We start from the raw sequence: 12,865 nt of genomic DNA on the forward strand, positions 1-12,865 counted from the left end.
GGGGCCAAAAAGTTATCCTGACTTTTTAAATCTATATTAGATTGGTTATTTCTTCCCACACATAAATTATTATATTGATCAATATTTTTTGGCATTGATTAATGCTTTAAAAATATTTATATGATATAACTTCTCCTGAAATCATTGTTTCACTATATGCTAACTAATTTGGATGTAAATTTTAAAAAATAAAAAATAAAATTAAAAAAAGGAATGCACCTGTATTTGAATATAAAATATTATTTTCTATAGTCAACTCAGAGGTATCCTGTTTTATTATTTTTAAAGCAGGTATGTAGAAGAAAATTCATAAACATGGTATTAAATATCACAGTGTCTTAACATTTAACTGAAATCCTTATTAATTTCATTATCAAGGGATAGGTCTAGTCAATACCAATTAGCAGCTTTAAAATGTTTTACATATTAAAATACAGTATTCTATTTATCTTAGATTGTCTGGGGACCATCTAGTATATTAAAATATTTTGCAGAGTTTCTTAGTGATTTCACTTACAATTATGCCTGTTAGCAAATTTGCAAGAGTTTGATAAATATTTCCCATAAATCAAAACCATAACAGCATGGAAAGGCAGATGGCAGGAGACTAAAATAAAGAATGTAACAATTATTTTCATTAATAGCGAAATATTGGATCACTGTTTTCAGCATGGACTGTGTAGTGAGCAGTTGTCAGTTGTGAAGTCTCGGGGCTGTTAAGTATCCTTTCAGATGATTAACCCACATTCTGCATTTTCCAGTGCAGTCTATAGACAAAGGCAGAGTAAAAAGTACATTAAAGCATTTAATAAGTGTATGTGTTCATTTAATATATACGAAGAAAATATTGGTACATTTTTTAAAGTGTGTGCACAAAGATTTATGTATGTATTAGAGTATACACCAATTTTCTTCATTTTCCTATAAAATAAGACACATACTTTGTTATTAAAAATGAAAAATAGCAATAATTACAAATTCTATGGTCTCATTACACTAGCAATGTTTTCTTGATCTAAGCAATGTTAGATTACAGTTATAGGAACGTTACTTTAGCTATTCATATATATAGAACACTATTAAAGTCAAAGATTTTTAACTACATTGTTATTATTAAGATTAAATACCTAAATTAGTTTTAGCCTTGTATGCCATCAGCAACTGCAGTGCTGTTAGATAAGATCCTTGAATTTAGTTAGTTTTTAAACTTTAGTATATTAAAGATTAATATAACATGTAACTTTCTGATCGTATATAATTCTTTCAGCAAAATAATAATCTACCATTTCTTTTGCATATTTTCTCATTTGTTTGTTACATATAACCACCAGTTTTAAATAACACAGAGATAAAATTTATTTCTTTGGAAAAAATAAAGTTGACAATACAGAATTTTTGAAAAAAAATGGTAGTGCAGGAATGGGGGAGGTAGCATTGCAAACACAAAAGTCTTCAGCTTTATTCTTGAAGCCTATTAAATAAACGTAGGAAAAACACATTTTACTGAGGGTTAAGAGAAACAATTTGGATATGTAGAAATACATACACAAATCCTTCCACAAGAAGAAGACAAAACATTCCCTTTTATGTATACAACAATGAATAGTAGCATTTCATGATTCAATTAGTTGAATCCAGTGGGAGGTTGTTTTTTTTTAATCAAAATAAGTATTTTCTGATAATCTCTTATACACTCAAATTCTCTATGAACTTCACAGAAAAAAAGGTAACACAAAAATTTTAAGATAACTATTTTTATCAGTTTTTTAATCATTTCCTTGTTTACAAATTAAATATTATACAAATGAAAAATATTGGTATATGCAAAGGCTAATGATTATAGGAAGGTCATATGACACATTAGATCAGCAACACTCTAAATGTGTTTAGTATTTGTTAAGCACATTTAATGAAATCTCTGTATATGTAACTCACACTAACTCAAGTTGACATCTTATACTTATCAACATGCGGGACACTGGAAGGGCAAATGATGTCATTCCATCTAGCGTATATGGGCTGTGTCATTATCAATACTGAAGCAAAATTCAATCCTTCAGGTGTTTTCAAGAAACCCAGATGGTTGATCTAGTGCTGATAACACAGCATATGATTAATTGATTCCAGTTTTCATCTACATCTTAGATATTATAAGATCACTAAATATCAGCCTAAGGATATTGTAAAAACATTAAAACACTTATAGTTATGACATTTATTAATTTAAACATCAAAATTCCACAATATCAGAACCGCAAAAAAGTATTTTCATGACACTTTGAAGTATAATAAAATTCAAATATGACTCAATCTAGCAAAACAAAGAAAAAATACATTCTTCTTAACGTTGAGAAATCTAACTTCTCCCCTGACATAAAGGTAAATGAGCATGCCAAATCAAGAAACTCATGCCTAATTTTTTTAAAGTAAGAGCTATTAAATATTTTATTTACAGTCATGTGAGTGGAAAAAAATGAGTTAAAAAAAACGAGGAAGGCTATTTCTCAATGTCCCTAGCTCATCTGGGTATTTATTATTTAGAGCTTTTGTACCCACAGAAAGAAGGCTATAGTCACTGATATCATGTCCGTAAACTGAGAAAAGTTAGTCTGTATGTATAAATCCTGCAGTTATGGGAAAGGACACTAATAAAGAAAACAATATGAAGAGGTACTCATAGGAGGCACTTGTTATTTCAAGATAATTTGGAATTAGAAAGGCTGCTTAATGTGAATCCATGAAAAGATGATAGCCAATATTTTATAATAAGTAGAGACAAAAGATTGAATGAGACACTATCTTGAAAAGATAACAAAAAGTAATTAAAATAAAACTTTTATCTTATTTTAAACAAACTTTATTATAATTACAATTATGCATTGATTCTTTGAATGAACAAAGCTTGGTTAATTGTATATTAGAGTCCAGCGATAGCCGATGCTTTTTGTAACAAAATTGTTTGATAAACAATATACTTGTTTTACTGTAGTAAGTCTCATTTCTACAAAAATATTCTAGACATCCATCAGTTTCCCCAGGATCTCTCTTGATTCTTAGGTACTCAAATAATTTGCTTTTGATTTATATATATATTTGATATTTATATGCTCATTTTAAAATGTTAACATCAGATGTTTACTATATCCAATAATCATAGAGAAACTAGCCTATGAATATATAACATGAGTATATAACAACAGGAGGTATATAAACAACAGGGGAAGGGGTCTACTTTATAAGTAGGGGTCTTTATAAGAAGGGGTCTACTTCCTTTGTGAATAGTCTAGTGTTTGGTATACTTTCACTTTCCTAGGCAACCTCATCACTTCGGGGGTTGAGAGAGTGATATACAGATAACTAGGGCTCCCTCCTCCATCACTGTATATAACATTAACTACTCACTTAGCTCTTGAAAGATACATAGCTACAATTCTATCCATTAAAGTAACAGAACTGATAGAGGAATTCTTTACCTGGCATTCAATGAGACATTCAGGAGGTTCGTAAAACCTTCAGGCACATGCAAATTTTCGGCTGTATATACAACTCTGTATTTTTCTGGGGAGTCGATAACTTTCATTAGATTCTCAACACATTAAAAAGTTAAGAACTACTGACTAAAATTAATTTTTTAATCTATTTCAGTTAAGTGTGACAGAGCACCACTCTTTACTCAGTTTTTAAAAATCCATTACCTATTCTACAGTCCCCTGGTAGCTATTACAATCTGAAAGTAGCAGCAAATATTAGTCGTACCCTTTCCAGATCTCGTTTGTCCAGGCTCTACCACCTGTGGCAAGCTCTTCCATTAGCTAAGATTATGAGGAATGTGTTTCAGGGTTGCGCAGTAGTATTTTAACAAAATGGAAAATAATGACGGAGTAATGACATCATGAATGCAAGTCTTCTCAGAATATGAAGAAATGAGAATACTGGATAAAATGAAAATAGAGATCAGCCTCTATCTGGAATGTGTTTTACATGGACTCAAAAATATATCCCTTTTCTATGATTCATATTGTAATAGTAAACTATTGACCCAGATAATTAAAGGGGATTTTACCATAAAGTGAGAAGTATATTATGTTATCTTGAAAATTCTTGAGGAAGTGTATCTTATTGTTCTTTTCACATGGCATATTTCAGATGAATTTATCTATCTGGCTCTAATGACTATTCCCATAAATTTAGAATTATTTTTCCATGTCAAACAATAAAAATCATTTTAATTCTCCAAACTCTGGACTAATGTTGTAAGCTAAGCCTGAGGTAATTATTAGACCATAAGAATTTAATATGTTCCCGCTTTCATTAGCATTATGTCTCAAATTTCATGATGACATAGTTCCCTATATGTAATACCTAAAGCACCCTTTCAAAAATTTATCCCAAAGTTAATAGTCAAGAAAGATTATCTCCAAATTACTTTAGTAATGTACAGTAGCATTTTAATTTTTAGGCTTATCTCTTCCAGTAAAAAAAAAAATCGATTTATACCATATCATTTCATTCTCGTATTCAAGGTCTTGTACAACATGTTGCCAATATTATTTTCCAGGACTTTCAAGCTGGCATCTTCTAGGGTGGCCGGAACTTTCTAACGAATGTCCCATGAAGACACATCCTCAACTTGTTCTCACTTTTACCATTTGGTTGATATTATTCTCTAATATGCTTTCCCCTTATCCAAATTTATGATTTTAAAATAAGTTACATTCTACCTTCCCATAGAGGTTTGTGATTCTCCAACCTTTATTCGTTTTCATTTTCTCTGACTTTCTATATTTACAGCTTATACTGTACCATGTAGAGTTTAATTCGTGTGTCTTCTATCCTCTGCTGTTGTTTCTCATGCAGTCTTATTACTCTCTGAGGAGTAAGACCATATCTTGCTCATGTGTTCTACATTTTCACAGGATGCATTGCAGTTTGAGTATCTCTCCGTAAAATACTCATTGATCAGATGAGCAATCATAGAAGTCCAGCACTGAGCAACAGCCTTGGTAGGTCAACCCCAATCCCAAGCTCAAAAGAGAAAATTTTGAATAAAGCATTATAGTCACACAATTTTTAACAAATACTAACATAGCTAGCAAAGTCAGAGGGTGCTCTAAGTACTTATGGGAATGGAGATTTGTCCTCCAGTCAGAGCTCAACGTAATAACGAAGAGTCTGTTTTACAAATAATTTTGTCAGTTGGAAAACTAATTTTCCATGTTGTCAATTTGGAGCAAAACAGTATCACCTAATTAATGTACATGCATTTTTAGAGACAGCGATAAATTTTAGATAGCTGAGGAATTCTCCTAGTAGGTGTGTGTGTGTGTGTGTGTGTGTGTGTATTTTACTTACTGAAATTGATTATCCAACATCTCTTTTTGTTGAAAAAGAGAGGATTTGGACTGTGGTTTCTGATGCTGATTAGAAAATCACAAAAGTGAAGGAAAACAAAAAGGAAATATACTACCTACATTGTTTGCCTGTGTGTAAGTGTATGTTTGTGTGAAGTGGTAAATTTTCAGTGCAGATTCTTAAGGAAAGTATTCAGTGTGTTCCTTCTTTGAACATAGAATGTCTCCATAAATATGCAAAGATATTCTTAGAATTACTATAATTGAACTGACTAAAGGAATTAGGGCCTAATTTTAGAAAGCAAAGTTTTTATATATTTTTGGTATTTTATTGCAGAAAATTCTAATGTTCGTTATAGATTCACTTTTCAATTAGAAGTGACAGATAACAGTGTCTTTTAACTATTTCCTCTATCAAATTTGAACTTTAACCAACACATCCCATTAGATAGTGGAGAAAGGCAATGAACTACCAAGTCTGTTGAGCTTGATACTTGAAAACTAAGGTAAGACTGGACTAGGAAGGAGTTAGAAGTGAATGAGAAAAGGTTTGTATATTTCAGTAGGTTTACTCCCTGCAGTGTGTTAGTTCCAATGGTACATCACTCCATTGCTACTTTTAAAACATCAGTAGAGAGCTATTTCTTATGTTGTACCTCTTTCCAGGAAAACAAAATTTAAGCAGATTTGGACATCTTAGTCAAAGAGGAAAAATTCCTTTTTTGTTCTCAATAATCTTCAACACCATGTTTCTTCTTCCTGTGAATTCTTCTGTCGTCTATAATCAGTTTCTCTTGAACGGTATATTCCTTTTGGAAAAATTAAGCCAAAGCAATATATGAAACAGAACGTAATTGCATAGCACCTGCATAGAATTGCTTCCCAGTTGATGAATCGAGCCTGTCTGTTTTTTATAACTCATCGCCATCATCTGAGCTAAGACTACTTCTCCTACTGCTTTCTTTGGAAACTGCAGGGGAAGTGGCAGACAGCAGAGGATCTGTTCCAAATGGAGATACTGTGTCATCCAGTAGCATGTCATTCAATCTTTGTTCCTCTTTCAAAGAGGCACTAAATGATAAATCTGTGAAGTGTGACAAAGGATCAGAGAAGGCCATAGCTTGATCACAGAGCTCAGGGCTGGTCCCCTGAGACAGAGTCAGTTGTTGGCAATAGTCTACTGAATTCTGCTCAAGATGGGTCTGTTGTTTGGTGACATGAGCACCTAAATCAACTGTGCCAAGTGAAGCCAGGGCTGGCAGACCATGAGCACGAGCCTGTATTTCTAGTTCCTGCAATTTCAAATGAGAATAATTAAATAATGACTTTGAAGGTTGACTTGACTCTAGAAAACCAGAAAAGCAGAAATAGAAACAAAATACTAACAAGCATTCAAAATGAAGAGTAATACATACTATAATATTCTTTGCAAAGTAATGGAATCTAGTATATTTCTAGTACCTGAAAAATAACCCTGAGAAAACTATACAGATTAAAAAAAATTCTCCTCCCATTGCTGTCTAAGTAATACATAACATATAATGGTTCATAGTGGCTCAGATTACAATACAGCCATTTGGAGATAGTGGAAAATATTTCACTTATACTTCCTGATTAATTTCTCACTATAAGACCATTTCATGGAAACAGAGTAGTGCTTTACCTGGCAATAAGCATGCTCACATAAAAAATATTGGGAGTTATGAAAACCCATATTTTGATATTTTGTGTCACATGAACAGATGAGGAGTGACTTAATATATACTGGCACAATATGCCTTGGGGCAATGAAATCCATAGCAATGTTACTAAAGAAATAAAAGGGAGAGAGAAGAATTTAGTCCTTAGTGTCCAATTTTATCTAGAGATACAAATGTTTTACTTATTATTTTTCAGCTGGGATAGTACTGTGTGTTTATAAAATTTGTTCTATTTTCTGCATTTTGCAATTAGCTGTTGTCATTCACTTATTTCCAAAGCCACCTTGATCCTGGACTTTTAATCAAAATCTAATTGAAACAACCCAATTCATGAGCTTCTAAAAGGCAATAAAATAATCCTTCAGAAGGAAAAATAATTGTTAATAAGAAAAAAATAAATGAGGCAATGAATAAAACCAATGATGGATAAGTCATACATAAGCTATGTGGTTCATGGCAACATTTTTATAAAAACCTGAATTCGGAGTAGAAGCCGCCTGTTAGCCTGCTCTAATTTCTTCTGTCTATGTTCTAATTCTCGAGCTCTCTGTTGTTCTTTTTGTAGCCACTTGATGTACTCCACTGATGCTTTCAGAATGGTTCCTTTGTTCCAGCGCGTATCACTACAGAACGGAGAGATAACCTTTTCACAATTGTGCATGTCAGCAGAATTCATAAGAACTTACAAAATCTTTTACATTAATATGAAATAATGATTTACATGACTATTATTCACTCTTAGATATTATTGCTTCTGAATAGAAATTTTAATAGAATAGTTAAGAAGCCCTTATATAGTAAAATTAATCCCAGAATGAAAATAAGTGTCAAAAGAAAGTAATAAAGTGACTTTTTGTGGGAGAGCTAAATGCAATATCATGATTCTACCATTACAGTTTTTATATTTTTAGTGAAAATTGCTTTTATTATTAACTCCGAGATTAAAATCTATGTGCGGTATTTCTGCATTAATGAACTAGGAAATGTACATTACTGAGGACTTAAGCCTAAATTTTTTAAGATCATTTCAAATGTACCAATCTTTTAACCTACTTTCTAATAAGGTTGCTTTTATGCTTCTAAGAAAAAAAAAAGGTTTCTTCTGAATAGTGATCCTGAGTGATTGTGAAACAAATCAGAGTTTGGCAACATCACTTTAAGCAATAGAGCAAAACTTTCTAGAATCGTTGGGCAAATTTTTCTGCACAAAAGCCATCAATACTTTTTTACAAAACCGGATGACTAGTTTTAAATAAGTTTAAGATAAGTAAATATAATTAAATACAACCAGATAACCTTTCAGGTTATAGCATAGAAAAAATATTTTATTAAAACTTATTTTTAAGACAGGAGAAATGATAAATCTGGAATCACAAAATAGGCTACCGATCTTAACATCTGAAAAAAAATGCATCGAAGAATTTGATCCTATATGAGAATTAAGAATACATGTGGAGAATGAGGCCAAGCTAATCGCTAAAAGTTCACCAGAGCTGTTGTAAACCTTGATGCAGTTTTAGTTTAGAGTCATGAGATTATTTTTAATACAACATACAGTGAGCATGTAGGAAAATTTTAAGATGATATTATACTGCATGTACTTTTGGTTTCTATGATCTATATGAGACATATTGAAATTAATATGTATTCATTAAGTGATCAGAAGTGGGAAGATATAGTTTATGAAAAATCTGACTTGTACATGCCTCCTTGCATGTTCAGGTTAGATGATAATTCCATTAGCCATAACAAATTAAAGGAAGATGCATTTTTCTACCAGCAGGTGAAAACGCTTACTAGGGCCTGGTTAAGCTATCTTCTGTTAGAAGGCACCAACCCATTACCAGAGTCTGTCTAAAGCGTGCAAATGCTTTGCCAGTTGTCTAAGAGCTGCTGGTCTCATCCACTCACAGTGACTTAGCAGGTGATGGGAAGGTTATGCAGAAAGAGGCTACTTTTGTCATTAAACTAAAAAAGTACCTGTAACTCAAAAAGGTATTGGATTCCTGAATTAAAACTCTAAGCATCAGCAGAAGGCTTATGGTACTAATTTTGTTTCATTTCTTCTCATTGGAGGAAAAACTTGAAGAACAGAAGAAATAACAGGAAAAGGATACCTCTGGTCAACTTTGAAGTTTAAGGTGATGTTTATCTAGGTCCAAAATAAACCTTCAAAATGCTTGTAGAAGTCACACAATGGGTCTTCCAACAATTACTACCTGATACCATTTGCATTATTTTTTTTTCAAGTTCAAGTTCACTCTATTTTAAAACCATTTTAATGTATGAGGTTTCTTTTAAAAATGTTTTTGGGGTGCCTGGGTGGCTCAGTTGGTTGAGCATCTGACTTTGGCTCAAATCATGATCTTGTGGTTCGTGGGTTCAAGCCCTGCATTGGGCTCTGTGCTGGCAGCTCGGAGCTTGGAGCCTGCTTAGGATTCTGTCTCCCTCTCTCTCTGCCCTCCTGCACTGGTGCTCTGTCTCTCTGTCTCTCTCAAAAATAAATAAACATTAAAAAATATGTTTGCTTTCCAAATTTATTAAGGAGATTTTTTTCTCTCAAGATAATTTCAAGCAGCTAGGCATTAAAAACATTGATTATGACTTCCAAATTTATTAAGGAGACTTTTTTCTCTCAAGATAATTTCAAGCAGCTAGGCATTAAAAACATTGATTATGACAGCAACGTTAATACACATAAAGGCATGCCTAAGGAATAAATGTAGATACTGGCTTTTCATTTTCTACAAAATGATTCTCCTTGAAGAACTTAAAACTTTTAGGAGTTAAAAGCTATGCATTCTAATGCACACATTAGATTAGGAATGTGGCCAGGGTAAACTATGGAGAATACAGTCTGTTGTCATTTTAGGAGAGCATATCCACCTAAAAGCACTAAAAAATAAAGAAGAAAGAAAGAAGACACCATAACAAGTTTGATATTTTTTTTCCTTCAATCAACGTTTTACACTTCTAATTTAGAAAGTCTTCCTAAGTCTCATTTACTGCTTCAACCACCATTCTTATACAAAAGCAGGAGCAAGTTCTGACAACAGAGGAAAAAAAACAGATCAATTTAGTTAAAAAACTGTCATCCAGTTTATAAATAACAAAGCAGAAAAACAAGAGTAATTTGCTAGCACCAATAGAATAATTCATGCTCTGACAGTATATTTTATCTCCACTAATATGAGTTTTTATAAATATGATTATATAAGGCATATATGAGGTGGACCACTACCACACATCTGTGGAAGCTCTTACTTTTCATGTTTGTTAATTTCATTTGGTTTTCGTTTCTTTTCCAATCAATGATCAAGAGATTGTCGTTCCTTGGTTGTTTGTTTTCTCATTTATTTTTTTTCAGCATATAACTTTTTTCAACTATAGCTGTTCACTATATTATTTTCCCTTCTGACCTTACCCTTCTGACCTAGCAATGAAATACAAATTTCCAAATGTTTTTTATACATAAAAATGGCAACTTCATAGAATTCAAAATGTCTCTAGGTGTTGGCTCCGATTCCCTAAGCCAACCACTAAGTTTATTCTAATCATGAGCTGGAAAGGTCCTCAGAGGTCAACCACTTCATGGTTTCTGCTATTTGCCCAAGAGCACGTGGTGTTTAGAAGATGAGACCCAGTTTTCCTCACTTAATTCAATGCTCTTTTTGAAAATCCGTGGATTTCACACTTTCTCAAATGTGTCTCCCATAAAAACTGTTTTCTACCATGAACCAGTGTATTCTCAGTGCATAAATCTGCAAAAAAAAATGTTTTACCACATATTACTATTCCCTTTAGGTGTAATATGTAATACTCTAATATTACCAATACTATTCTTCCTTCTTTTCTTAAAAATGCTGAATCTTTCTCATGTGATTGATTTTGTGATCCATTAATAGGTTATAGCACACATCTGAAAAATCCCATATTAGATAATTGTGTAATCTGATATATTTCTTGTTTTTAAAAATTCTTATGAATTTCATTTTTTAAGTTTTTTTTTTTTTTGAGGGAGAGAAAGAGCATGGGCTGGGGAGGGGCAGACAAAGAGGGAGAAAAAGAATCCCAAGCAGGCTCCATGCTGTCAGCATGAGTTTGACTCTGGGTTCAAGAATCATGAGATTGAGACCTGAGCTGAAATTAAGAGTCAGATGCTCAACCAACTGAGCTACCCAAACACCCCTAAAAATTCTTATGAATTGTAATGGTTACAAACAAATGGTTTGAAATGGTACAACAAATTAGTATGAAACGTATTAAACTCAAACTGAAATCTTGTTTTATTTTTTTTGATCAGCTTCTTGTTAATTTCAGAATTGTCACAACATAGTAATAACATTTCTTCAAAATGAAACTTGCCTCCTCTATTTTATCCCCACACTCTATCTCCACTAATTAATTTTCTATAACTTGTTAGATTATCCATAGTAGTGTCTGAAAATTCAACAAATGAATCCAAAATAGTTTCATAGAACAAGTGACTACTCCTTAGGCCCATAGATCCAAGTTTTAAAGAGGCTATGTTCTGGATTCAACCATGGGACTCACGTTGGCAGACCCTAAAAAGAAGAACTAGGGTATTAGGCGAGGCCACCAAAAGCCAAGGGATAAGATGCATTGAAACAGAAATGGTATCGGATGTCTGGAATAACAGAGCTAACAGTTAAGCATCTCTTCTGTCTATGCTATGTGTGCAGAGCCACATATAGATATCATTACCATCTGATCAATTAATGTGTTTTCAATTAGACCCAAAATAAATATCATTTCCATACATATAACATAATACAATTAAAACAAATAATCATACCTCTTTCTGAGATCCATAAAGAAGAGAAAAACACTTAAGAATGCTTACAATAAACTTTTCCCAATGATAATCTCTTTCAGATATGGTTCTATGGTAAATTGATCTTCTATATTCTAGATCATGGGTAGACAAACTACAACCTACAGTCTATTTTTGTCAATAAAGTTTCAGTGGGAACAGCCATGTTCATTCACATACATATTGTCTCTGTATGCTTTCATGCTACAATAACAGAGTTAGAAAGTTGCCACAGACTATATGGCCAACAAAGCTAGAAATATTTATTTCTATGCTAGAAATATCTGGCCCTTTACAGGAAAAGCTTGCCTTTTCGGTTCTAGACAGTGAATTAGAAGTAGAAAGAAGCCTTTTTATAACCAAATTTTCTATAAATATATAGAATAATAATCCCTCACACAAGATTTATAATGTGTATGATATTCTCATATATACTATTTGGTTTTATGTTTATAAAAACCCAATCATACAATTGGTGCCTTACAGGCATGGTGACATCTAAAGATGGTCAGTTAGGGTTCCAAATCCAGTCTTAAAGTCTCATGTGCTTTCTGCATATAACTATTCCCTGGCACTGTGGGTTAGCTCCACCAGTTAGAACCTTTCTTAATTGACTTTTATCCAATCACTTTCAAGATTAATTAATGTTCTCCATTTCCTTTGTGACACTCACTGACTGTTGTTAGGACAAAGTAGGTAATAGAGGGCAATAGGCCACCCTCTGATATGTCCAAGTATTTCTGTTATCATTGTGGTGCTGTGTACTTACTGATAAGTTATTAAATTAATGCCTATTGTATTTATTATGATGATAATATAATTAAATTATAGGTACATTAGCTAATGAAATATGAATGCTGATAAAAGAAGACATTTTTTAAAATAGTTATTGTTTTAGGAAGATTATATTAAAAGCCTTAGAAAAACTCAATTAAAATGTCAGTAAACTTTGCTTGCTTAAAAATATGCCATCACAAAAA

At 32.5% G+C, this 12,865-nt stretch overlaps 1 protein-coding gene across 5 annotated transcripts in view; it reads right to left on the minus strand.

The window, feature by feature from the left end:
- Window positions 1–809: 809 nt before the first annotated feature.
- Window positions 810–12,865, minus strand: part of TFEC (transcription factor EC) — a 136,843-nt gene continuing 124,787 nt past the window's right edge. For all 5 annotated transcript variants that reach the window (XM_045052636.1, XM_019825733.2, XM_019825731.2 and 2 more), the window contains 2 exons: window positions 7,527–7,674; window positions 810–6,643 (listed from right to left, as the gene is read on the minus strand). In XM_045052636.1, the coding sequence (XP_044908571.1) occupies window positions 6,263–6,643; window positions 7,527–7,674 (529 nt within the window). In that variant the 3' untranslated portion in view covers window positions 810–6,262. The remainder of the gene's footprint in view (window positions 6,644–7,526; window positions 7,675–12,865) is intronic.

This window comes from Felis catus, chromosome A2 (assembly GCF_018350175.1).
Source record: "Felis catus isolate Fca126 chromosome A2, F.catus_Fca126_mat1.0, whole genome shotgun sequence".
Lineage (NCBI taxonomy): Eukaryota > Metazoa > Chordata > Mammalia > Carnivora > Felidae > Felis > Felis catus.